This window comes from Kogia breviceps, chromosome 17, assembly GCF_026419965.1.
Source record: "Kogia breviceps isolate mKogBre1 chromosome 17, mKogBre1 haplotype 1, whole genome shotgun sequence".
Classification (NCBI taxonomy): Eukaryota; Metazoa; Chordata; class Mammalia; order Artiodactyla; family Physeteridae; genus Kogia; species Kogia breviceps.
Genome location: NC_081326.1, coordinates 11,643,612 through 11,671,252, shown reverse-complemented (window position 1 = coordinate 11,671,252; position 27,641 = coordinate 11,643,612). Strand labels below are relative to the sequence as shown.

General features: G+C 37.9%; 1 protein-coding gene, 1 long non-coding RNA gene and 1 other non-coding gene across 5 annotated transcripts in view; 2 read left to right on the top strand and 1 right to left on the bottom strand.

The window, feature by feature from the left end:
* Positions 1–1,661: 1,661 nt before the first annotated feature.
* LOC131743716 (uncharacterized) lies at positions 1,662–4,876 on the top strand. Of its 3 annotated transcripts, none has more exons than XR_009331901.2 (5): positions 1,664–2,047; positions 2,364–2,636; positions 4,140–4,260; positions 4,501–4,569; positions 4,745–4,876. It is a non-coding gene; the product is annotated as an uncharacterized lncRNA (long non-coding RNA). The 3 variants fall into 3 exon arrangements; XR_010837458.1 differs by having other exon boundaries at positions 1,668–2,047; positions 2,407–2,636; XR_010837459.1 differs by lacking the exon at positions 4,501–4,569 and having other exon boundaries at positions 1,662–2,047.
* On the top strand, positions 4,348–4,430 carry LOC131744312 (small nucleolar RNA SNORD87). The gene has a single exon (XR_009332099.1). It is a non-coding gene; the product is annotated as a small nucleolar RNA SNORD87 (small nucleolar RNA).
* A 960-nt stretch (positions 4,877–5,836) lies between the features above and the next one.
* The window catches only part of MCMDC2 (minichromosome maintenance domain containing 2), a 38,840-nt gene continuing 17,035 nt past the window's right edge, over positions 5,837–27,641 (bottom strand). Inside the window, exons 9-13 of the mRNA XM_059042604.2 lie at positions 22,345–22,511; positions 21,655–21,834; positions 18,666–18,808; positions 14,732–14,841; positions 5,837–8,551 (exon numbers count right to left, since the gene is read on the bottom strand). Of these exons, the coding sequence (XP_058898587.2) occupies positions 8,385–8,551; positions 14,732–14,841; positions 18,666–18,808; positions 21,655–21,834; positions 22,345–22,511 (767 nt within the window). The 3' untranslated portion in view covers positions 5,837–8,384. The remainder of the gene's footprint in view (positions 8,552–14,731; positions 14,842–18,665; positions 18,809–21,654; positions 21,835–22,344; positions 22,512–27,641) is intronic.

The following is a 27,641-nucleotide window of genomic DNA, read 5'->3' as shown; positions in this document are numbered from 1 at the left end:
GCAGCACGAGGGAGTGAAAGAAGTACAGGTGCCCTTGTTTGCTCCCAGAGAGGAGCTGCTTGGGAGCTTAAACAGAATAACAACCGGGGCGGGTCTGTGGGTTGGTCAGGAGGCATGGCTTAGGTGCTCTGCCCACCCTCTTGGTGGTGCCCTGTGCAGGGATCATGCTTTTTGCTCCCAGCACCTCAGAAGTGGCAGTTGGTTTGTGGCCAATGTGTATCTCATTACTCATAATTGCCCCAACTGCACATGTATGCAGTTATTTTTAGTCCCTTATAGTTTCTTTCAGGTGTAAGCACTGGGTTAAAGGGTCCCAGGTCCCAGCCTATCACATAAAGAGGAATTCTTTGATAAAGTGAGTATAATCACAATTTGTTTTGCTAGGTTTAGATTTTCACACCATGTTTCTTTGAGGCAAATATATTCTGCCCTGGATTTTGTATCAATTTCTTGGATTTTGTTAACCAAGAATTCCAAGAACAGAGACCTGGTTGAAATAAAGAGGCGTTTATTTGGGGTGTGTTAGGACTGCAGCCCGGGAGATACAGCTCCAGGGAGCACTTGAACTGTGTTCTGCCACACTACAAAATGGGGGAAGCTCATAAAGGCAGAAAACCATAGGATTACATAAATTGTTTGTCAAGAATTAGGATTGGAGCTGGCAAGAAGGGTGCTTGCTAAACATGGATTGTTTGGGCATTGCAATGATTACATAGCTGCCATAGGTAGTGGGTAACCTTTCAGACTACAAGGTTGCAGCTAGCAGCTGCTAGCACATACTGTTTTGAAAACAGCTGGTGGTGTCCTGAGTTTGACACAGTGCAGAAAATTGAAGTTCTCATTGATGCAGGAACATGTCTGAAACCACACCCAACACTATCCACCCACCTCAATTTTGAATGCCTGAAACCATAGTTACTCCATTTTGATTTTTAAATGACTTAAAATATGTCATCAACTTCCAATTTTTACAGGAGGGGTGATGTGGCTTTTACGGATTCAACTGTTTAATTACATGCTTTCATATGTATTCTTTCTGGAAACAAGATCATCAGCCTGTCTCCTCTAGCACTAAGCCTAACGCTATGCAGCCAGGACTCAAGATACAGTGATTGCGAGAAACAAACGTAATAAAACACAAAGCACGAAAATCAACAGCAAATTATAACATGTTCATAAAAACAAGGCAAGTGAGTGCTTTATGAATGCTTTTTCTTAACGCTCTATTATTATCAATCAAATTAGTAACAATAGCTATTGTTATAATACAGAGGAAATGTAACAGCTCCTTTTTTTTCTGGTAACTAGTTCTGTGTGTGTTAAGGGGTCGATTCCAGATGCCCTTACTCTAAATTGGGGTGTCCAATACCACCACTTTTTAAAGTACTGAACTACTCGAGGAAGTAGAAGACCAAGCAAATATAACTAGGAATGGGAGACCCTTTCTTTTTAGAGTACTTTCTGCTTGCTTGGATCCATTACAAACTGGTAGACTAATCACTTACATACTCAAGGGGAGAGCTCACAGCGAGGTCCTCAGGAGCCTCCAAAGCCTCTATGGAAATTACCGGAGGGCTTCCTCTGCCGGCCAAGTAAACTTGCGCCGCTGCCTGAGTGCGCCGGCTTCAGGGGCGGGGCCAGGGGCCGGAAGGGGCGGGGCCAGGGCCGGAGCGCCGAGCGCCCCTCCCGGTCGCTGTGCTTTCTTTTCCGCCGGGCCGTCGAAGAAGGAAGGCGCCTCGGGCACCGTCGGCCTTGCGGGCAGGGCGGTAGCGCCTGCGGGCCTGTAACCAGGCTCTTTGAGGGGGTGGGGGTGGGGGGAGTCCCTGCGGTGTTAGATCCTTGTCTTTTTTTCTGGCGCTCCGAGCCAGAGCGCGTGGGGCCCGCGACCGGGGCCTCCATCCCGGTGCCCTCCGTCCACTGCCGGGCGCAGCGGAGCGGTAGGCGCGGCCTTAGCCTCAAGGTCGTGTCAGGAGGCCCCCTTCCTCTCCCCCTCCCCAGTTGATGCAGCCTCGAGCTTTCCTCCGCGCCTTCTGCTCAGTCGCATTTTGTGAGTAGCTGTTACCAGTCTTAGCTGCCCCTTCTCCTTAGTAAGCGCCGATTTCGATTGTTCTCAGCTCAACCTAAGTAAAGGCCTTCTGCGATTCACTGGGTTCCGAGGCGGCTGGAAGGCGCGGCGGGTGGCTTGGCCGGAGCCCTTTTGTATCCCCAGTGAACCTTTGTGTGCGGCCCAGATGGTTTCAGGGTCCCTTAAATGGGCGCTCATTTATCCTTACTAAGGAAACGTTCTATAGCGGGGGAAGGGATCTTAGGCCTCAAGACAGCCTTGACCTGACTTTGTGATTGGTTTTTAAATTTGTTAACAGAACACAGTTTACCTACTAACAATGAGTTCTGGTCTCAACGCAGTGGAGCGTTGTCGGCGTTTGTTCCCGCATCTCCCTTTGTAAATATGCTCTGGAGACGTGGCATTGAAGTTGAAGGAGAATCCGTACAGTATAGGAGGCCCTGAGACGGTAAATGCCGGTTATACCCTTAGATGCTTCGGGTCACAGAGATGTGTATTTCCGGATACAATACAGAAGAAACCGGTCAAGAAATGGGAGACTGGAAGAACTTTTGCCTCTTCAAAAGCAAAGGTATAAATGATCCTCGTCCATGGGACTTGGTATCGTCATACGTTTGTTTTTTTCCTCCCCCCAATTTGAATTACAAGTTGTTTCATCTGAAACAATCCAACGGTTAACTGTCAACAAGGCAAATGTGATGGCTGGTAGTAGTTTATATTTGGTATTACAGTCATCGTTTTTGAGGCCTAAGTGGCTTGAATACTATTTTCATTGCTGATGTTGGTATTTTTTAAAATTTTACAAAGTAATGTTTGATTAAAGTTTTGATAATGTATGTAAGTCCTTAAGCATAATAAATACACAAGAGCCCACTGATCCATTTAAGAACTGGGATATTATCAATACCAGAACATCTGCTTGCTTCCCTATCCCATTCCTTCCTTCCTATCGCATGCCTTCCATCCTGAAGTGCCCATCATCTGCGATTTTGTGCCCAGACTCGGTTTTTTGAGGGGAGTAGGGTAGATAGCAGTTTTATTATACATACATATCCCTAAACATTCTTTGTTTGTTTTAGGCTTTAAACAAATAGGACTTGCATGTATCAATTGTTGTCAGAAGTGCCCTGAATCATATATTAAACTGAAGTTTTCCAAGTTGGAATTATTCATAACCAATAGTATGTGTTCCTATTATTACGTGAGACATTTCAGCATTTCAAGACTTGAAAATGATAAATTGTCTTGCAAGGCCCACATTTGATATGTCTTCATAAATCATTTCCAATAGCTGTCCAGTTCAGTTTATCCTCCTGGGGTTCTGTAGGACATGATCTGTGGCCCTGACCATGCCCTTTGCAGTACATAAATATGCTTTCAGGCAACTTGGGACTTAATTCTACAGGACTGTGTCCAGTAATGATGTCAACATAATGTATCTCTGCTCTGAAACTGTATTAGATCTGCCATAATAATGCTCGTAGTTAGAGGTCTGCACACTTGTTTTTATATATCTAACCTTTGACCTGGCTCATCTCATTCTTGTCAAGCTCTCAGGCAGAAAAGCAATGGTTGGGTACTCATTAGGACCATCATGTCTTGAAATCTGTACTGCCACAGTAAAAGAACATCATAAATATATCCATCATTTTTGCCCATGCTAATGAATCCATTTCCAGCTTGGAAAGATCATTTATGGAATTATTAGTGCCTAACCAGTCAAAAGGACTAACACATCCTCAAGTCATTATAGATATTTAAAATTGGGGGCTTATCAGTTTGACTACCAAAAAAAGTATAATTAAGCAGCAAGCACATTCTTTTGTTCCTTCAGAGATGTGTTAAACAACAGATAGAAAATGACTCCACTATATAGTCTTAATGTTAGTAGTTTTTATTATAAATTTGACTGGGAGTCAGGAAGATTGCAAGTTTCGTTTTTTGGTTTTTTTTTTAATGGCTCTTGATAAGAACGGGAAAAAGAAATCATACTGGACCATACTACATATAAGATGCCAGACAAACAGATACAAGTACAAATGAGAATTCACAATGAAATATATTTAATTTCTAGGTACAACAGAGCCTATGAGTTGAAGATGAATGAAGGTCGTTGTGATAAATGTTTTCCATAAACTTGTCACGGAGGATGGCTGTGAAAAAACCACCAGGAGGACAGCTGTGCACGTAACAAGGTACCAAAAGTTATAATGCTAAATTGTGTGCTTTTTTTATGTGTTTGTGGTATTGTTCCTGAAGCGCAGTACCAAAAATGTTTAATAACTGGCACAATGATGACTTACTTTTTGCCGTTTACCCAGCTGAGGGTATCTTTGAAGAAATAATTTAAGACTGAGATGCCAATAATATATATTATGTGAATTACTCAAATATAATGCAGTTTTTTATTAAAATGGGTGAAATGTTCTTTTCAGCATATAAGTACCTGCAGATGAATGTTCAAGTCCTTAGCAGTGGTGTTTAAAAATTCTTCATTGCCTCAAGTAAGTGATTAAGATTTTCAAGCAACCGAATCTAGAGATAATTTGGAAGTACCTGATAAATTCCAAAGGGCTGAGGCCATTTCCTGTTAAAGGTGCCTTTATGTGTCAGGTTTTGATTTTCTTCGAGTTTTGATTATGGATTGATTTTCACTGTTGGTTTCTGATTTTTTTCCAGAGGTGTGGCATACAGCATTTTGGAAGGGAAAATGAAGAATTGGTCAAGAAGACATGAATTAAAGTAAATGACAAAAATTAATATTTTATTTAACATTGATCACCTCACAATAAATTATGTAGAAAAATATAAGTTCAAATGATTTTAATTGCTGGGCAATAAACTCTGGGGTTTTTTTTAGATTTTAAGTTTTTTATTTTACTTATTTATTTATTTATTTTTGGCTGCTTAGGGTCTTTGTTGCTGTGCGTGGGCTTTCTCTTGTAGCGGCGAGCAGGGGCTACTCTTTGTTGTGGCGTGTGGCCTTCTCATTGTGGCTTCTCTTTTTGCGGAACACGGGCTGTAGGCATGCGGGCTCGGTAGTTGTGGCTTGCGGGCTCTAGAGCGCAGGCTCAGTAGTTGCAGCGTACGGGCTTAGTTGCTGTGCGGCATGTGGGATCTTCCAGGACCAGGGCTCAAACCCACGTCCCCTGCATTGGCAGGTGGATTCTTAACCACTGCGCCACCAGAGAAGCCCCTAACCAGCTTCATTTTCATAGTTAGTAATCAGACTCGTTTTTAACATACTTTTAGGGATAGTATATTCTTGTCAATAACTAGCTCCTCTGTGGATAGTGATTCTCTTTGAAGTGTCAGGTGGTGGGCAGCCGGGGAGACTTTTTAGTACATCCAGTTCTCATACCCTTTCTTGCCTTACTGGTTTTCTGGAGAGGTGCTAATCACTGAGTACTAAATAACTATGAGGGCCTCCCCTTTAGAACCTGCTGTTGTTCCTGAAAAGCATAGTTGACCCTTGACCCTTAGGGGCACCAACCCTCCCTAAAGTCAAAAATCCAAGTATACCTTATAAGTCCACCCATTGTATCCAAGGTTCCACATCCTCTGATTCAGTCTGCTGCAGATTGTACAGTGTAGTATGTATTTATGAAAAAAAGAAAACCCACCCTTTATGTGGACCCATGCAGTTTAAAGCTGTGTTCAAGGGTTAACTAGTTGAATTTTTCTCAACTCCTTAAATTACCCATTATAAGTAAAGGTTTCACCTATGACCTACAGATTTTTTAATTATAATTTTATTCTTTGTTTGCTTTTACATTTGTGAAGAAAAAAGGATTTGGGAATTTAGGACAAATTACGATTTGTCCTAATCCTAGTATTAGTAATAATATTCTAGATTAAGGCAAATAGTGACTGGACAATCCAATCTGTCCAGGGCATGCAAATTTACAAGAATTCAAAAACAACTGAAATCCTACCCAGGTGAAGATTTAAATTTAGCTAAATCTTGCTTTTCCCTGTTGAGTCCCACAGTACATAAATTCCTTGCTTTTATCAAGGTTATAATTTCAAATATGGTAAGTCAAACAGTATAAATTGTACAGTAATATCTCATTGCTTCCCATCAAAGGCAACATTGTTTTTTTTCGAAAAGCACTTATATAATGAATCTCCCACCATGTGGCTTCAAGCTACCAGGAAACAAGCCCCACCAACACCCTTCATCTCCTCAGCTCTTCTGCTGAAGAATTTGGCCTTCACGGTGACAGGCTGCTTCGGGAGCTTTCCCTTCCCCAGAACTTTGTAGTAACTGATTGCACCACATCAGTGATAGGAGCAGCTCCAGTCTTGTTCTTGGCAGCATTTACCCGTGACTGCCCACTGACCAAGGTCACAATTTATCAAGGTTGACAGTTGGGCAGAAGCTCTGGTTCCTCTTTAAGTGGTAATGCCTCATACCAACTTTCCCAAACTATCCTGGGTGATATTCGTTGCAATTGATCCTGTTGTGATGCATGCCACGAGCATTACTGCGGCCTCCTGGGTGCTTACGGTGTTTGCCTAACATTTGAAAAACATTTCCCCCCCAGTGTTTGATACTAGTCCTTTCATTTCATCAACAGAATCTGAACACTTCACAATTAAGTGTAAAATGGGGGCCATTTTATGGATCCTAGTTTTATAAAACATGTTTTGACTTCACCCCATAGAGAACAAAAAACTGAAATGTAGTATATAAGAAGCCACAAAATAAGGCCTTTAATTTGTAATATATTAATTTTTTTTAGACTAGGTTTGCCTTCTGAAAACAACACTGTATAGTCTCTGGCACTAGTGGATATTCAGTAAATACTGTTGAATGAACGGCAAGGAAATAAAGTAATAAATGACTCGTTAAAGTCCTCTAGAGAGTGAGAGAGCTGTCTGCCTTCACGGTTAAACTCCATGAAGTACCTATTTCTAAAGAATTGATGCATAACAGTGTCTTGGTTAATAAGGTGGCAATTTTGTGATGACATTTTCCTTTTAGTGAGTAGAACTGTCTTTTTTATTAAAACTTTGGAAAATAAAAACAAGGATTTGGGGATTTTACAAGATAAGTATATTTTCACACGATGTTCCTACCTTTTCAGAGCAGATATCTTCCCTCCAAAAATGAAGACAGGGTTTGAAAATTGGTTTCTTTGCCCTTTGGTGCCTTTCTTGTAACTAGTTAGGTTTAAGGAGCCAATTACTGCTCCTTGATTCAATGGAACTTACTTTTTTTCATTTAACCTGGTTTAAAAATGGAAAATTTCCAAGGCTTTTCCTGATCCCATAATTAGGGCTTCTAAAACAACATAACAGACATGTCAATATCTAGCATGAAAAGTCCTTACATTGAAGGCTTCTGGTATATAAATGCTGTTATTTACTCATCAATTTTTCAGGTTCACGAAGAAAATGGTTTTACTTTGTAAGTAAATATTTAAAGTGTTATTGCCATCTTGTGACAAATAGAGGGAACTACACAAAAGTTACTATATTTTTTCCATTGCGTAGTTTGCAACATTCTTTATATTTTAATCTGTGGACCACTGGTACACTGGGCTAACCGGAAGTTTTTTTAATAAGATTATCCTATAAAGAAGATGTGGCACGTATATACAATGGAATATTACTCAGCCATAAAAAGAAATGAAACTGAGTTATCTGTAGTGAGGTGGATGGACCTAGAGACTGTCATACAGAGTGAAGTAAGTCAGAAGGAGAAAAACACCGTATGCTAACATATATATGGAATCTAAGAAAAAAAAAGTCATGAGGAGACTAGGGGTAGGACGGGAATAAAACACAGACCCACTAGAGCATGGACTTGAGGATATGGGGAGAGGGAAGGGTAAGCTGTGATGAAGTGAGAGAGTGGCATGGACATATATACACTACCAAATGTAGGGTGGATAGGTAGTGGGAAGCAGCCGCATGGCACAGGGAGATCAGCTCGGTGCTTTGTGACCACCTAGAGGGGTGGGATAGGGAGGGTGGGAGGGAGGGAGATGCAAGAGGGAAGAGATATGGGAACATATGTATATGTATAACTGATTCACTTTGTTGTAAAGCAGAAACTAACTCACCATTGTAAAGCAATTATACCCCAATAAAGATGTTAAAAAAAATTATCCTAAATTATAAATTTCTGCTGTTGGCTTTGAGATTTGTATTAGTGTTTATTCCATTAGCAATTAATTTGAAGAAATATTTTATATTTCTTAAGGTGGCATTCTTATGTACCCCCCTACACACATTGAAGCATTACTTCAAGATCACTCACACTTTTTTCCACTGCTTAAAAAGGAAGGAAGAAAACTTTTCCTCAGATTGCCTATTCATCGCTAGCAAAGATAGCTGTCCCAGGTCCATATGTGGCAATAAACTGTTGGAGCTGTTGTTGGCACTGAGTCAGGTAGATATCCCTTTGCTCTAAATATTCTTCATTATACAGTTCAAATGGAAATACTGCGTTTGGAGCAACACAAAGTACAGCGGCCCCTAAGTGAAGAAGGAAAAAGCATAAATGAGAAAAACAAGTGCTAAATATGAAATCATATTTTCAACAAAATAGTGAAAGTTTTACAATTAAGTTCTGATCTGAGTATTTCAATAGCTATTATTTTTAAAAAAATTTTGAGACCCAGGAAACAGGTTCAGTAAATGCACAAACTGGTACCAGGGTCAATGGAAGAAACTTTGATGTTTAAATTTTAAAATTTGGAAACTACAGAAATTTGTCATCCATTGAAATAGCCATTAGTGTTCTGAAGCTGAATAGTGATGTGAGGAGGTGGAAGAAGTAAGGAGAGAAGGTATTGGAAGGTAGAGAAACAATAAAAAGATAAATCTATGGAATAGAAGAGAAATAACCTTGCATATATATTTAAATGATTTTTGACAGGGGTGTCAAGACCATTCAATGGGGAAAATATGGTCTTTTCAACAAATGGTGCTGTGAAAGTGATATCCATGTGCAAAAGAATGAAGTTAGTTCCTTACCTTACATCATAAAAATTAACTCAGTGAATCAAAGACCTACATGTAAGAACTAACACTATAAAACTCTTAGAAAAACACACTGGGGAAATGCTTTCTGACATTGAATTTGGCAATGTTTTCTATGACATTACACCAAAAGCACAGGCAATGAAAGAAAATAGATAAAATAGGCCACATCAAAATTAAGAACTTCTGTGCATCAAAAGTTACAATCAGGGTTTCCCTGGTGGCGCAGTGCTTGAGAGTCCGCCTGCCGATGCAGGGGATAGGGGTTCGTGCCCCGGTCCGGGAAGATCCCACATGTCGAGAAGCGGCTAGGCCCGTGAGCCATGGCCGCTGAGCCTGCGCGTCCGGAGCCTGTGCTCCGCAGGGGGAGAGTCCACAACAGTGAGAGGCCCGCGTACAGCAAAAAAAAAAAAAAAAAAAAAAAAAAAGTTACAATCAACAAAGTGAAAAGGCAACTCACAGAATGGGAGAAAATATTTGCAAGCCATGTATCAGATAGGGGGTCTACAACTGAACAAGAAAACAGCCTGATTAAAAAATGGGCAAAAGACTTAGACATTTCACCAAAGAAGATATACAAATGGCCAATAAGTACATGAAAAGATACTCAACATCAGTAATCATTAGAAAAATGCAAATGAAAACCAGTGAGATACCACTTCACAACAGTAAGAATGGCTACTATCAAAACCAAAATAAAACAAGAAAGTAACAAGTCTTGGCAAGGATGTGGAGAAACTGGAACCCTTGTGCACTGTTAGTGGAAATGTAAAATGGTGCAGCCCCTAAGGAAAACAGTATGGCAGTTCATCAGAAAATCAAACAGAATTACACATCCTGCAATTTGGCTTCTGCTTATACACCCAAAAGAATTGAAAGCAAAGTCTCAAAGAGATACTTGCACACTAATGTTCATTAGCAGCATTATTCACAATAGCCAAAGGCAGAAGCAACCTAAGTGTCCACTGATGGGCGAAGAGATTAACAAAATGTGGTACATATATAGACAACGGAATATTCTTCAATCTTAGAAAGGAAATTCTAATGCATGCTACAACGTGGATGAACCTTAAGGACATTATACTATGTGAAATCAGCCAGACAAAATAGGACAAACATGATTCCACTTAGATGAGATACCTAGAGAAGTCAAGTCCAGACACATAGAAAGTAGAATAGTGCTTGCCAGGAGCTGGCGGAAGGGGAGAATAGAGAGTTATTGTTTAATGGGTACGGAGTTTCAGTTTTGGAAAATGAAAAGGTTATGGAGTTGGTGTGAATGTCCCTTATGCCAATAAACTGTACACTTAAAAATGGTTAAGAAGGTAAATTTTATATTACGTATATTTTACCACAATTGAAAAAACAAAACAAAACAAAACCTTTGACTAATATTGCAGAAGTTAAGCTCTTAAATTCTATTTCATTGATTCACTGAATGAGTACGTAAATGTAACTGGCTGGGAGTACAACTGCTGGCCAAGCAGGCAGTGCCTGCCTTCCTAAAGCTGTCTGTCATTAGTAACACAGTAGCCGCAGACTTCTGTGACTGCTCCCTGTACTGCTTTACCTTACCTGAAACCTTGCTGTCCCTTGAGAACACTGCTTTCCTTGTGGCTCTCAAACACCCCACATACCTTAGTGTCACAAGAAAGAGTCAGTGCCTAAATTGCTGCACCTTTGCAGCTTCCAGACCATTCTTTCCTCTTGTTAAAAATCTTTCCTCCTTTGATGCCCAGTGCCACCTGGGCTTTATCGCCCTTTCTACTTCCACAGTGAAGTCAACAATCAGCTCTCAGTACTTGGCTCACAATCTTCCTCTATTCCCTAATGCCTGCCATTCAGCGATTTCCATGTGAATGACCCATTTAATGCCAATCTCCAAGTGTCCTGACCTTTGCCCTCTACCTCCACCACACATTCCCAGAGTCAGAGGAAACTAATATCTCCAGAAACTTACTTCAAAACCAGGAGTTCAAATGTCCCTCTTCTCTATGCTACCTCCTATGCTTCCAGGTCTAATATCTGAGACCTCCAATGTGCTTCCTTCAGTTCACTTCCCTCTTTTAACCAAATTGAATCCCTCCCTTGCCAGTCCCCCCACTCCCTTGCCCCCCCTGCAACACTGCCACACTCATCTATCAAAACCTCAACTCTGCATGAACCCAACCATTTACCTTGTGCGTGCATTCAGGCTGCTAGGCAGAAAAACACATAATTGGCATTGCTTGGTTTCACTTTAAATGAATCACAGAAACCTGAGATGGGCAGTTGCACTGCCTGACAACCGTGTTGAGTTTCTCTAACACATTTGCTCTTCTTTCCAACACCCCCCCACCCCCCGCAATGACTATTACATTCCATTCTCTTCTCCTCAAACCTTTCATTTTTAGCTAATGACCTTGTTGACCTTGTGTAGAGTAAAAGACCAAATCTACAGACCTACCTGATTCTGTATCCATTGTTTTCCCTCCTATAAAATGAAGTGGCTCTTCTTCTTCTTTACACCTTTGATCTTCCCCTCTTTCTGTAGTTTCGTTAGTTTACTTTCTACTGCACATCATATGAGCTATTATCTTCTATCTTAAAAAAAAAAAAAATCCCTTCCTGGACCACACATCCTTCTCCAGCTAATACCCTATTTCTTTCCTCATCTTCATAGTCAAACATCTCAAAGTTGTCTATGTGTGCTGTCTCCATATCTTCACTTCCTACCCCACCTGAATCCCCACTCCATTGAAATAGCTCTAATCACGACCACCTACAACCTCTAGACAGCCAAATCTAATCTTATTCAAACTCGTAACACATGATACAGTTGACCACTACACTCCTTTCTTGAAACACTCTCTTTCTTGGCTTCTATAATACAACTACTTCTCCGTCTCATTTGTTTGTTCCTCCTCCTCAACTCCATTTCTAAATATTGGAATTCTTCAAAGGCACTCCTGGGGTTCTCTGAATAGTCTCTCTCTCTCTGATTTCATCCATTCCATGGCTTTGAGTACCATCTCTGTGCTGATGATCCCTAAATTATATTTCTAGGTTAAAACTCTCTTCTAAACTCCAGATTATTATATCTGTCTATTGATAATCTCTGTAGGATGTCTCAAACTTATATCTATAATTTGATCCCCGCCCCAGCCCAAACCTTTTTCTCATTCTTCCTAGTCTTGATAAATGGCACCATGATCCACTCAGTTGCTCAAGGCAGAAACCTGGGAGCTTTCCTTAATTCTTCCCTCTCCCCACTGCCCAACTGCTAAATCTAGTTCATAAACGTTAACGATTGGTTTTTGCATCCAAGAAAAATATCCCTGAGTAGGGATTATTTTCCTGCTATGTTTAAAGTAAAATTTAAGGAGCTCTTAACATTGTTTTGCTAAGACTTGAAAAAGAATATACCTAACTGCAACTTATTATGAAAACAAAAAGTAGCTAAAGGAAAAAAAACTTCATATAGTTTTATTTCCCTCAACAAAAGCTTTCTTATATGATTCAAGAAAGTCCTGACAAAACAGTTATCAAGTGAAAATAGCCATATTCAGTCACAGGAGTCCTTAATATTATAATACCACAGTTTCTAAGTTCAAAGACATACATTTTTATCTTCTTACTGAAATCTAGTTGTATTTTAACAATTTTGATGGTAATAGCATGTCACAGTAAAATTGGCAGCATGTTTTCTTCATGGTATGTAAAATAATGTCTCAGATTTTATCAAGTATATTTTAAAATATAGAATAAGAAGGTAAAGGTAAAGCAACTTAAAAACAAAAATACATATCTTTCTTATTTAATTTCGGCTGCGAACAAGCGATTTTCTCTTTTGGTAGGTAAAACTAATTCAGGATGATAATTAACCTTTTCTGGGGTTATGAAACTCTAAGACAGACTTCAAAAAACTTATTGGGGGAAAGTGGCAGGGGTGGTGGTGGTGGGATGAACTGGGAGATTGGGATTGATATGTACACACTAATATGTATTAAATGGATAACTAATAAGAACCTGCTGTATAAAAAAATTAAATTTAATTTTTATAAAAAGGGCTTCCCTGGTGGCACAGTGGTTAAGAATCCGCCTGCCAATACAGGGGACACGAGTTCATGCCCCAGTCCGGGAAGATCCCACATGCCGCGGAGCGGCTAGGCCCATGAGCCACAACTACTGAGCTTGCGCGTCTGGAGCTTGTGCTCCGCAACAGGAGAGGCCGCGACAGTGAGAGGCCCGCGCACCGCAATGAAGAGGGGCCCCGCTCGCCGCCAACTGGAGAAAGCCCTCGCACAGAAACGAAAACCCAACACGGCCAAAAATAAATATAAAATAAATAAATAAAATTTTTTAAAAACTATGATTCCTCTCCCTAAACAAAAAGGTAGAAAGCACATGCATATATAAATTTACATATAATTTAGGGATTCACAAGCCCCTAGGACTCTCTCAGTATCCATGGATCCTAGGTTAAGAATTCTTGATTTAGATAATTATAGAGCAAAGTTCTAATGTTCTAATGGATCTCTGTGAAAAGTTATTAAAAATTGAATTTGAAGCAAATTTAAACACTAAACATATACACACAGGAAAGTCAGTGTTAATACATCCTTTCACTCCCAGGGTTGGAACTGAAAATTAATAAAGTAAAAATCTCACTAAAATACAGTCGGGAGGCCAGAAGGGGGAGCTCTCATGAATGTTCCTCTCAACATCAATACGGATCTCAACAGGAAGAGACATACCCTGCATCTCCAGCAGGAAGTGACACTTCTTTACTACCACCAGCAGGAGGAAGAAAGATTTTCTCCTTGCCTGGCAATAGCGCCACTAAAGAGAGACTGTCACAACGCAGCCAATGAAAAGCCACTATACTTGGAACTCCCAGTTTCCTCCAATGGACTTTCTGTTATAACAACCCTCCCAACTCCACTTCTCCTCTATAGAAGAGTTTCTTCATTGCTTTACCAGACTTGCATGTGATTTACCATAGTTGCAATGTCCTGAATTGCAATTCTTTCCTGTTCCTGAATAAAACTGTTTTGCTGATAAAATAACTACTGGCTGTTTTATTGTTTTTAGGTTAGCAGAACCAAAGTTTGGTTTGAAGGATGGTATATCTCATCAAAATTAATGTTTCATATAATTCAAAAAGAACTTTGTGAGGATAATTCTCTTTACTCTTACCTTTAAGAGCCCCTTTATGTTTTTATTAGCAAAACCATAATAAGCTCCTTTGATTTCAAATAATTAAATGCTATAGTCACAGTATTATAACTAGCAATTCAGAGAAGGTGGTGATGCAAGATGATCACATTTTCTTTGGTTGTGTGTCTAACTCCACTCTGGGGGACTGCTTAACAATTAAATATTGCATACTATTTTAAAAGGAAAATAAATTTTAAATCATTTTATGTGTGATACTTTTTTTTCAGAATTCTCTAAGCAATGCAAAAGTTCAAGCATAGAAACAATCATGCATAATTAGGAACTTGATATCAGATAATGATACTACCTGTAAATAATTACTAAATGTTTAAATTCAGACAGGACTTACGTGGTAGAAATTTATTATTCTTTAAAATATTGTTTAAAATATATGTAACATCTTAATTTAACAGACTAAGAATCTTCAAGTTTAAATATAATTATTTGTAGTGATCATTAATAACAATAGATTACCATATTTCAATGTTAGCGATGTTTCAAATAATAAGGCTGCAATAAGTACATCTTCTTTAAGCACTTTATTCCTTAGGTTCAGTCGAGCATGGGCTTCAGATAGGGAAACTCTAAAAAAGAAAACTGATGCCAATCAAACTATGTTGATATTATAAAGATAATATATATTTTGGCAGAAACAAACCAAGATATGTATGAGCATAAGCCACACCTTAAATATCAGCATATTCTTATTTTTTAAAAATGTTAGTTTCTTTTCAAAGCATTTTTTCCTACCAAGTTGAATAGACTGTTTCAGAACAAGGAAGTATCCTGGCTTATTATCAAAGAATTGGTTTCTATCCTGGCTTTTCTTTATTATTCTACACCCCACCCTCCCCAAGTTCTGTTCAGTTAAATACACAGTTGGAAAAATTAACCTAACTAAATATCTCTTATAGACACATCCTTCGTGTTTTCTCCTAGTTCTTAATCCATTTGAAGTCCTCACAGAATCTTGAAATTTTAGTGTTGGAAGAGATTTTAGAGAGCAAATTTCAAATCCCATCATGTAACTGAATTTTCTCTACAACATCCCAGGCTACTTATTATTTGGTCCCTTTTGAAATTCACCTAGGATTCACTAGGAATCATGAGGCAATCCATTCCTTTATTTTTTATTTTTAAGCTATAGCTTTGATGTACTTGAATGATTGCTGGATGTGGGAATCAGAAAACTGGGCTATATCTCTAGAATTTACTAGCTGTGTGACTTTGTATGAATCATTTAACTTGAGATTTTTTGAAGCTCTGCTATAAAATGGGGATAATAATAATTAATAGGGTTATTGTGATTTCAAATAAGGTATTTGAAAATTTTGGGACTCACCCACAGAGATTATACAAATGTAAGGTGAAATTGGTTTCACTGCAATGTATACCAACTGGTCCCTGTTTTGTCTTCTGGGATTACAAAACAAGTCTAATACTTCTTAAATGTGACAGCTCTTCAAATATTCAAAGACAGCTTTTCTAGTTGCTCCATGCTTTATTTTCTCCAAAATAAATATTCTTAGTTCTATTTTTTTTTTTTTTTTCGGTGCAGGGGCTGCACCACGCGGCATATGGGATCTTGGTTCCTCCAACCAGGGATGGAACCCATGTCCCCTGCTTTGGAAGCGCGGAGTCATAACCACTGGATGGCCAGGAAAGTTCCTCCTAGTTCTCTTAAAATGTCATGTGACATAATTTTCAAGCCCCTTGTCATTTTGGCTACTTTCCTTGTGACCAGATTTGGTTAATATTCCTTTTCAGTACAGTGCTACAGGTGTGATTTGATCAGCAGGGTAGAGGTGGGGCAGAATTAGCATTTTCTCACTCTTGATACTATGTTCTATTACTACAACCCCAAATCACAGTATTATTTACAGCCATATTACCTTGCTTACTTATATTATATGTAAAAATAATGAAATCTCAAATCTTCTTCATATTAAGCCACATCACCCCTTTCCAATGTATTCACACTTACAGCAGGGAGGTTGGGACCTAATTAAAGACATTAAAGGACTTCCCTGGTGGTCCAGTGGTTAATACTCCATGCTCCCAGGGGGTCTGGGTTCAATTCCTGGTCGGGGAACTAAGGTCCCACATACCACAACTAAGCCTGCATGCCTCAACTACTGAGCCCGCATGCTCCAGAGCCTGTGAGCTGCAACTAGAGAAGCCCATACCATACAACAAACAAACAGCACAGCCAAAATTTAAAAAAAAAAACATTTGTCCTATTAATTTTCTTCTTGCTAGACTAAACTCATAGTTTGAGACTGTGAAGATCTCTCCAGAGTTGTTTATTTACAAATTTGATTATCATGTTCCTGATGTCCTCACCCAAACTTCTTCTAAAATTGCTGACCAGGACAGAATATGAATACAGCCTTTCAGGGAAAGAAAAGAGCATTGTTCAGCTCCACTTCTCTAGAAAAGCAAGGCTGGTGTTATTAAGTACTTGTCTATAGAAGGAGGAGAAAAAGTCAAGGTTTATGACTCTTTTGAGTAGTGTTTCATTTACTTTGCTATTTCATAAAACCCATCTCCATCTCTAATGTTTATTTCTAAAATAGGAAAAAGTAGAGTTGTCATATTAAAATTAACTCTGCTTTATTCTTGGATCAGAATAGTCAAATGTAAACTGAGGCTATGTGAGTTTAAATAAAAAATATCTTTTTACTACAGAGAAAAAGCATTATGAGAAAATAGGACTTTCAAACCTTTTAAGCTTTGAGTATTGAATATTTGAAATATTACTTCAGAAAATGCAAAGCATTATACAATTCTGTTTACCATTTTAAAACATCACAGTTAATTTCTTCCTTGCCCTATCTTTAGCAATTTTTTAGCTCTATGAAGATAAATATACAGTTGGAGAAATTAACTGAACATATTTATCTCTTATAGTTCTATACTTGTCATATCCTATCAGTCCTTCACTTGTCTTATTTTGTATTGCAGTGATAAAAAGATATTTATTTATTTATTTAATGGATTATTTTACCCCTGGTCCTACTTCATAATTTGGTTGAGATTATACGTTAATCTATATTAAATGAAGTAATGGTCTGTCAACAGGGGACTGTTTAAATTATGGTACAGCCACGACATAGTAAAACTGTAATGCAGCTATTAAAACAGAATGAGGTAATTCTTTATGCACTGATAGTATGACATCATGATATGTATACCTGCATGATTCCATTTGGGCAAAAAGAGAATATCTATCCATAAAGGTATGTACCGATTTATATATTATAAAATTTTTTTTTGTTTTTTTTTCTGGTACGCGGGCCTCTCACTGTTGTGGTCTCTCCCGTTGTGGAGCACAGGCTCTGTACGTGCAGGCTCAGTGGCCATGGCTCACGGGCCCAGCCGCTCCGCGGCATGTGGGATCTTCCCGGACCGGGGCACAAACCTGTGTCCCCTGCATCGGCAGGCGGATTCTCAACCACTGCACCACCAGGGAAGCCCATAAAAATATTTTTATATAACATACTTAAATAACATATTCATCTAAATTATATAACATAGTCAAATAAAATATGTATTTGATATACATAACGTATTTAAATTATATGTTTGTATATGCTAGTATTTGAATGAATAATATCTGGAAGGATACACAAAAACTCTTGCCAGTGATTATCTCTAGGGAGTGGAATAGTAATAGGTAGGGTTAGCAGGGAACTTTACTCATTATTTTAGACTTTTCTTTCAGTACGTCTGTACTTTACTTTTACAATAAAAATTAGTTTTAAAAAAACCTTTCAAGGAACAATAATACATGAGTGTACTAAAGTATTTGAATGTACAGGGAATAGGGGACTTCCCTGGTGGCACAGTGGTTAAGACTCCGAGCTCTCTATGCAGGGGACCCTGGTTTGATCCCTGGTGAGGGAACTAGGTCCCACATGCATGCCACAACTAAGGAGCCCATGAGCTGCAACTAAGGAGCCTGCCTGCCGCAGCTAAAACCTGGTGCAACTAAATAAAATTAAGATAAATTAAAAATTTTAAAAAGTGTTACAGATGTTAACACTTAAAAAAAAGTAAGAGTACAAGGAACAATATACTTAATTTTTTTTCTAGGTTCAACTACAAAATATCTAGAATGTAAACAGCCCCATTTTAAAAAAGTCATTTTCATTTGAATTCAGTGCATTTTTCTCAGACATATCTGATACAGGGTATCCAATAAAAATTAATTTAGTGAAAACAAACTGCTGGTGGTTCAAATGAATACTACAGCAGAAGGAATTACTGTCACCGTAAATTCTTATGGAACAAATTATAAACCAACCAACCAGCAATCAATCAAACAAACAAACAAAAAAACCAAGTGAGACAGTTAATAAAACACGTAATTTAAAGGTCAATAATGGTTTTAAAATTGAATACCTACAAATATTTTAATGCAGATGCTGACAGCTTTGATCCACATATAGAATCTGTTCTGATTCTGCGACTTGCTAGGTAATAGCCATGAATCATTCTTTCTGCCTCCAAGCTGAATTCGACATTCAAATTCTTTGCAAAAGCAAGCAGCTAAATTGAACGTGTGAAAATTTAAGAGATTCAAACTTTATTATAGAACCTATATTACAAAAATCCAAAGTATACTGTCATTTTTTTAAGTTTGCATATTTTATTTACAGCAAAATTGATTAAATATCTGGGGCCAGCCCAAAGTCACTGAGCACTTTAAACAATAGTCTTATAAAGAATATCACAGTTTACCCAGAAAAATCTCTTCTTCCCTTTTAGTACAGAAATATTCTGTGCAATGTACTTGAATGACGATCAGATCTTTGCTTACAGTGGAACAAAGGCTGACTTACAGACTTTTAGTGGGAGAGAGCTTCCCTCAGAATCTCATTTCCCTTTGAATAGCCTTAATTCTCTGACAGTTTACTTCCATCAGACTATCTCTCATTGGCCCTAGAGCTGCATGCCCTCCTTCCTTCCCTTCCTTTTAAAGAACACAACCAAACACTAGAAATGTACTGTGTTAACTACTATGAAGGTAGGTCTTAGAGATTCAGCAAGATTTGGGGTAGAGAATAAGTCTTCAACTTAATGATTATCACTGTTTTCTCTGAGGTTTGTGCTTTTTTCTTTCTGAGTGATTCCTAGTTCCTTAAGTCCTTATTCTACGACATCATTTCCAGACTTTTCACCATCTGTGTTGTTTTCTGGTTTGTCAAGTCATAGAACCAAAAGGAAAAATCACCCATAATAAAAAGTTGCTATTAACTATTATACCTATATTTTATAAATTTTTATTTAGTTTTGGCTGTGTTGGGTCTTCGTTGCTGCGCGCAGGCTTTCTCTAGTTGCAGTGAGCGTGGGTTACTCTTCATTGCAGTGCACGGACTTCTCATTGTCGTGGCTTCTCTAGTTGTGCAGCACGGGCTCTAGGCATGTGGACTTCAGTAGTTGTGGTACACGGGGCTCAGTAGTTGTGGCTCATGGGCTCTACAGCACAGGCTCAGTAGTTATGGTGCATGGGCTTAGTTGCTCCATGGCATGTGGGATCTCCCCAGACCAGGGCTCAAACCCATGTCCCCTGCATTGGCAGGCAGATTCTTAACCACTGCACCACCAGGGAAGTCCCAATATCTATATTTTAAATATAACCTTTTAAATAGATCTGGATATGTCCTGGGTTGGATATGTCCTGTCTTTTTTCTCCTTATACTCCACAATTCCCTCCAGGTCTTCAGAACTGGATAATAATAAAACTATTAGTAACATTGGCAGCTCTCTCTAGATTTTATGCTATGGGGGCACAGTGATATGGCATTCTCTGTGGTCCCTATATCCCCCTATATCCCCTTTATCACCTATATTCCCTTTCAGTAAAGGACCCGCTGTCCCTGCTACTGAGAGTGCAGCACTGGGAGTTAGCATTAGCCTCCAGTTGTCAACTTCTGCAAGAACTACCTACCTTGATGACTTCATAATACAATTTTTGCTGTAATCGGGCAGGTTTTCTCACAGTTTTCCATTTATACTCATCTCTGCTTTTATGTCTTTGCTCCTATTTTTATTTTTTGAATGCCCATCCTTCTTGTCATCTAAATCTTACCTTTTCTTAAGGCCCAACTAAAATCTCACTGCCTCCTGATATCTTCCTAACTCTTGCATTCTACTTGATATCTTCCTTTCTGAAGTCATGAAATACTTATAGTCAGCACCACTCAGCTTAGCACTTAAGTTGTCCCTTGTTTCATATCTCAATTAAATAATAAACTATTTAAGGAAGAAAAATGTACATTTCTTAGAGAATATAAAAGAACAGAAAGAGGCTCAAATATATAAAGTATTCAGTAAATGCCTAATAAATTCATAGATTTTTTTTGTTTGTCTTTCAGGGAAAAACTGAGGAAAAATTTCTCCAGGTCATTAGCGTGTCTGTATTATTTAGAATCCCAATTCCTAGAGATTACTTTTTTTTATATACTAAAACAAACAAAAAGACCTTATCTTATCATAAATATTATTCTTTTTTGGTTCTAATTTATGTGAATAAAGTATGCTTATATTTCATTTTTAAATCCACCTCACCTTTCAACCTTTAATCCATGCAATTTGGGCTACAAGGAAGGCAGGTATGAACAAAAAATTTAATGACCCATGGATTCCCACTTCCCAGCATTCCATGCCCTTTAGCTATCCTACACAGATACTTTAACTCTACTGTGGACAGACTTCCGAATAGTTAATATTAAAAGGGCTTCACTTGTAAATACCTGACTACCTTTAATAGCTATGAGAGGCATTACTAAATTTGCATCATCTACTCTCATATTCTCTGAACATACCACACATGTTTTCAGGTCAGGACATTAAAATAAATGTGTTTATGAGTCATGAGAGATATCCCCTATAGTCAGAACTCTGCAGGCATTCATATAAAGTTTCCCTTTGAATAGTCTGTAAAATGTAGAAAGCTGTATACTTATAAAGCCTCTCAACATAATGTTTTATAGAAATATTCTATTTTGAATCTTTTCATGGAAATGCTTTAAGCTATAGTGATTTGCTCAGTGGTTCAAAGAATGAACTCAATGTTTTAATATCTATGTCCTTATAGTTTTTTTAAATATTTATTTATTTTGGCTGCACTGGGCCTTAGTTGCAGCATGCATGTGGGATCGAACCCGGGCCCCCTGCACTGGGAGCATGGAGTCTTACCCACTGGATGGCCAGGGAAGTCCCTATGTCCTTACAGTTTCTAGTTTAATTATAAACCTAATTTTTTTCTATACAACGTCCTTAAAATGCTTAAAAGCTGGAAGCAAATTGGAATAAAAGAATTCTAAATAAGGAAAATTAAATGTTCAAATGGAGATTTATTTACATTGAGAAACATTAGCACATATTTTTACCTTTTCAAAATCTTCAGTTGTGAACTGTTTAGAAGCTATATAAAGCAGCCCTTCAGGATCAATGGCTTTCTTTAAAGTATGTTGCACAGTAAGAAGAAGTGGGTGGCAAGGAGATGACTCATTGCAGTTAATCAATAATCCAAATGCCTCTACGAGATTAGCTGGAATCAAACTGCAATCCTACATCAAATAAAAATGTAAAAGGCAAATATTAAACACTGGCATTTTCATAAACACTTCAAATTAAGTATTATTTAGAATTATTATTTAAATTATTAGTAGAATTATATTATTATATTAATTAATTTATGCAACTATAATTGTAATAATATTTTATTTGTTATTATTAATTATTATTTAAAGTGATTCCCAAATAGCATGGGAACTTTGTGATAACAAATTTTTCTAAAATGCTTTTTACTGAGTATCTTCTTACACATTATTCATTAAAGCCTCTCCCACTACCTATTCAAATAATAATTTCTAGTTGGCAGACACCTGCTTTGCATAATTAAAAAATGAAAATTTTCAAACAACTGTGTCATTATTTAGTTCTATTACCCAATTAAGTATAGAAATTAAGCACAGAAATAATAATAAAACATTAAGAATAATAAAAACATTAAGATTAAAATCTGTGACTAAATTCCCTGAACAACACTCTAACAATAAAATACACATATACTTTACCATCTGACCAATTAGAGTATTGGTTTTCTGTATATTTCTTCTTGAACATGAATCCATATCAACAAAAGACCAAAAACTGCACTGAACTGGAAAAGTCATTTGTTGGTCCAAATCATCCCCAAACTTCTTTCCCGAGATGTATACTGTGATGCTTCTACTTTCCACAGCTAAGTCAAAAGAAATTATCCATTTGTTATTTAAGTTCACTTTGGTCTATAATGTCTATAAATTAATAAATATTATTATACAGAATTTTACAGTCTAAATTTTGGATAGTAAAGACACAAGTAAATTTGATTGTTTTGCAAGATATGGCTAAATTAGAGGATCTGCCATAAGAAAGAAAAAGGCAAGAAAAACATTTGAATGTTTATGTGTCCCCTGATGATGAGTATCATCAGTCCAAAGTATGTAGCTAGAATCGTGAACTGGGAGGAACAGGCAGAGGATAAGGAGACTGGTCATATAGTGCAGGTAGTACAGGCTTACAAGGGAGGCTGAAATTAAACAATGTTCTTTTTTTTCTTTCTTTTGGCTGCGTCATGCGGCATGTGGGACCTTAGTTCCCCACCCAGGGATCAAACCCACGCCCCCTACATTGGGAGCGTGGAGTGTTAACTACTGGACTGCCAGGGAAGTCCCCAACAATGTTCTTTAATGTGCCAAATAAAAAATAGAAAGTGGGCCATCTAAGTAGGAGTGACTAGGAGAAAATATATCTCAAATTCAACATGTGAGAAACCAAATTCATCATTTCTCCTCCTCAAATGGCTCTTGTGCATTACTCACAATTAGGAGAATCACCATTGATCTACTTAAAACCCAAACAAAAATGTGGAAACATCCCATTCTCCTTTCTATCCTCCCCTTATACCTTATAAGCATTCAATCTATGGATTCAATTCTATTCCTAGGATGCTGTCTCTCAAATATTTCTCAAATTAGTCTTCTCTCTGTTCACGATAAGAGTTTTTTGTATACATGTTTATTTTTCTTTTGGATCATAAGGTAAATATATATTTAACTATATAGAAACTGCCAGAGCAGTTTGCAAAATGCTTGTACTATTCTATACTCTTATCAACAATATATGAGAATTCCAACTTCTCTGCATCCTTGGTAACATCCGTTGTTGTCAGTCTTTTTAATTTTTGTCATTCTAGTAGCCAGGGCCAGCCACATAATTTGTAGGGTCCAATGTAAAATGAAAATATGGGCCTCTTATTCAAAAAGCAGGGGGAAATGCTGTTTTTTATATAAAGCTTTTTCTTTTAAAAATATTTTACTTATAAAATGTAATAGGGGTGATGTGGAGAGATTAGAACCCTTGTGCATTACTGGTGGGAATGTAAAATGGTGTGGCCACTGTGGAAAGCAGTTTGGTGGATCCTCATAAAGTTAAACATAGAATTACCACATGATCCAGCAATTCCACTTATAGGTATATATGCAAAAGAGTTGAAAGCAGGGACTTAAACAGATACTTTTACACCAATGTTCATAGCAGCATTATTCACAATAGCCAAAAGGTAGAAACAACCCAAGGGTCCATTAACAGATGAATGATTTTTTAAGTGATTATATATATATATAAAATCACTTTTATATATTGGAATATTATTCAGCCATAAAAAGGAATGAGATTCTGTGAAGAGGCAAATTCATAGAGACAAAGTCAAATAGAGGTTCCCAGGGGCTAGAGATAGGGGGGAATAGAGAGTTATTGTTTAATGAGTACAGACTTTCTGTTGGGGATTATGAAAAAGTTCTAGAAATGTATAGTGGTGATGATTGCATAACATTGTGAATGTACTTAATGCCACTGAACTTTATTTTTTTTATTTTTTTTTTTTTATTTTTTATTTTTTTGCGGTATGCGGGCCTCTCACTGTTGTGGCCTCTCCCGTTGCGGAGCACAGGCTCCGGACGCGCAGGCCCGGCGGCCATGGCTCACGGGCCCAGTCGCTCCGCGGCATGTGGGATCTTCCCGGACCAGGGCACGAACCCGTGTCCCCTGCATCGGCAGGCGGACTCTCAACCACTGCGCCACCAGGGAAGCCCGCCACTGAACTTTACATTGAAAAATGATTAAAATGGTCAATTTTACATTGTGTATTTTATCAATATTTTTTTTAAAAAGGAATGAAGTGATACATGCTACAACATGGATGAACCTCAAAAACATGATGCTATGTGAAAGAAGCCAGTAATAAAAGACCACAAATTGTATGATTCCATTTATATGAAATGTCCAGAAGAGGCAAATCCATAGAGGCATAAAGCAGATTAGGTTTCCGGGAACTCTGGGGAGAGGGGGCATGGGAGGTGACTGCTAATGAGTATGGGTTTCCTTTGGGGTAATGAAAATGTTCTGAAAGTATAACAGATAGTGGTGATGGTTGTACAACTCTGTGAATATTCAAAAAGCCACTGAACTGTACATTTTAGGTGGGTGAATTTTATGGTGTGCAAATTATACTTCAATAAAGCTATTACCAGGAAATGTAATAGAAATAGCTGTCAGTCTAATACTAAAATTTTAAATTATTGACATGAATTTTACCATTTATATTGTACAATTCCAGTCTTAAATACAAATATTTGAGCATTTAACTCATATTCAGCATCATTAGTATTTTGTAGGAAGTATTAATACATGCTTATGTATTTTTGTTCTTATCAGAACAGGGAAAATATTTTTATTTTTCACAAAACTGTTTTTAATTTGTTTCTTGATATGCACACATTTCACCAGCACTCTCTACTGATGAGTAAGGAAGGACTGAAAGGAAAAGGAACAACAGGTTGCCCTATCTTTCCCTTCCCTCCTATATTATCATTTTCAGTGTAAGAGGTTGGCAAATACAGGGAAGTAACCAAGTAAGAAAGGATATGATGGGGTTCCTCGGTCATTTGTGTTTCTTAGAATGCAACTGCCTATTACAGAAGCAAGTCTGATTCAAATGGAAAGCTTGGCCTCCTTGGGGCTATAAGCTCCCCATCTCACTCAGAGGAAGATGTTTTGAAATGGAACATGGGCACTGAATTGCAGTGCAGTCACAATGCATGAGAGTCCAGCGAGAATCAAACTGATTACAAATTAAGTGTTAACAAGCCTCATAGTGATCGCAAATGCTATTTGAAATAGGGCAGCAAGGCATGGTGAACATATGCATGGATGTATCCCCTCTGCTCACGTTCAAGCTCCACTGTCTTCCTTACAAAACAACTTCAAAGACAAAATCATTAAAATTTTCTTTTTATAAAAATTTATTTATTTAATTTATTTATTTTTGACTGCATTGGGTCTTCATTGCTGTGCACTGGCTTTCTCTAGTTGCGGCAAGTGGGGGCTACTCTTCGTTGGGGTGCACGGGCTTCTCATGGTGGTGGCTTCTCTTGTTGCAGAGCACAGGCTCTAGGCGCGCGGGCTTCAGCAGTTGTGGCTCATGGGCTTTAGAGCGCAGGCTCAGGCTCAGTAGTTGTGACGCATGGGCTTTGTTGCTATGTGGCATGTGGGATCTTCCTGGACCAGGGCTTGAACCCGTGTCCCCTGCATTGGCAGGTGGATTCTTAACCATTGAGCCACCAGGGAAGCCCTAAAATCATTAAAAATTTGAAGATGGTGACAGTAGAGTTTTAACCAAGTGCCAGGCTCTTCTAGGGGGAGCTATACTTGTTCCCCCACCATGAAGCAGCACTTGCTAGTATGTGTAAGTATTGGTATCTCATTGTGGTTTTTATTTTCATTTCCCCAATAAGCACTCTTTCATGCACTTATTTGTCATTTTGTATACATTCCTTTGTGAAGTCACTATCTAAGTCTTTTGACCATTTTTTTGCTGGGTCCTTTGTGTGTATGTGTTTTTAAGTTGAAGAATGTTTGATTTACAATGTTGTATTAATTTCTGCTGTACAGAAATATACATATAAATATACATTCTTTTTTATATTCTTTTCCATTATGGTTTATCTCTATGAGTCTGTTTCTGTTTTGTAGGTAAGTTCATTTGTATCATACTTTAGATTCCACATATAAGTGATATCATATGATATGTCTTTCTCTGTCTGCCTTACTTCCCTTAGTATGATAATCTCTAGGTCCATCCATGTTGCTGCAAATGGCATTATTTCATTCTTTTTTATGGCTGAGTAGTATTGACAAAGTACATCTTCTTTATCCATTCATCCGTCAAGGGACATTTAGGCTCTTTCTATGTCTTAGCTATTGTGAACAGTGCTGCTATGAACATAGGAGCACAAATATCTTTTTGAATTATAATTTTGTCTGGATATACGCCCAGGAGTGGGATTGCTGGATCATATGGCAACTCTATTTTTAGTTTTTTGAGGAACCTCCATACTGTTTTCCATAGTGGCTGCACCAACTTACATTCCCACCAACTCTGTAGGAGGGTTTCCTTTTTTCCACACCCTCTCCAGAATTTGTTATTTGTAGATTTTTTAATGATGGTCATTCTGACTGGTGTGAGGTGGTATCTCATTGTAGTTTTGATTTGCATTTCTCTAATAATTAGTGACGTTAAGCATCTTTCCATGTGCCTGTTGACCATCTGTATGTCTTCTTTGGAGAAATGTCTATTTAGGTCTTCAGCCCATTTTTTGATTGGATTGTTTGTTTTTTTGTTGTTGAGTTGTGTGATCTGTTTGTATATTTTGGAGATTAAGCTTTGTCAGTCACATCCTTTGCAAATATTTTCTCCCATTCTGTAGGCTGTTTGGTTCTTTGTTTTTCAAATTACTGACTTGTTAGAATTGTTTCTATGTTCTAGGTGTATGTCCTATGTCAAATATATGTATTGCAATTATTTTCTTTTTCTTTGCTTGCCTATTCACTTTTTAAATATCCTTTTTGATGTGTATAACTTTTTAGTTTTGATGAAGTCCAATTCATCAATTATTTTCTGTTTATTGCTTTCTGGGTTTTGTCTAAAAAATCTTTGCCTACCCTAAGGTCATGAAGATTTCCCATGTTTTCTTCTAGTAGCTTTATAATTTTAGTTTTTACATTTAGATTTATGATCCATCTTTAATTAATTATTGTATACAGTTGTGAGGTATAAGCCAATATTAATTTTTTCCATATATATAGCCAGATGGTCCACCATCATTTGTTGAAAAAACTTTCCTTTGTCCATTTTCTTGCTTTGATGCTGTGGTCAAAAATCAAGTAAGCATACTAGTGTGGGTCTATTTCTGCATTCTCTTGTAGGGAGAGGCAATATGCTATGTGACCTGAGTGTTGCTGCACATTCTTGCTGGTATGCCAGGAGTGT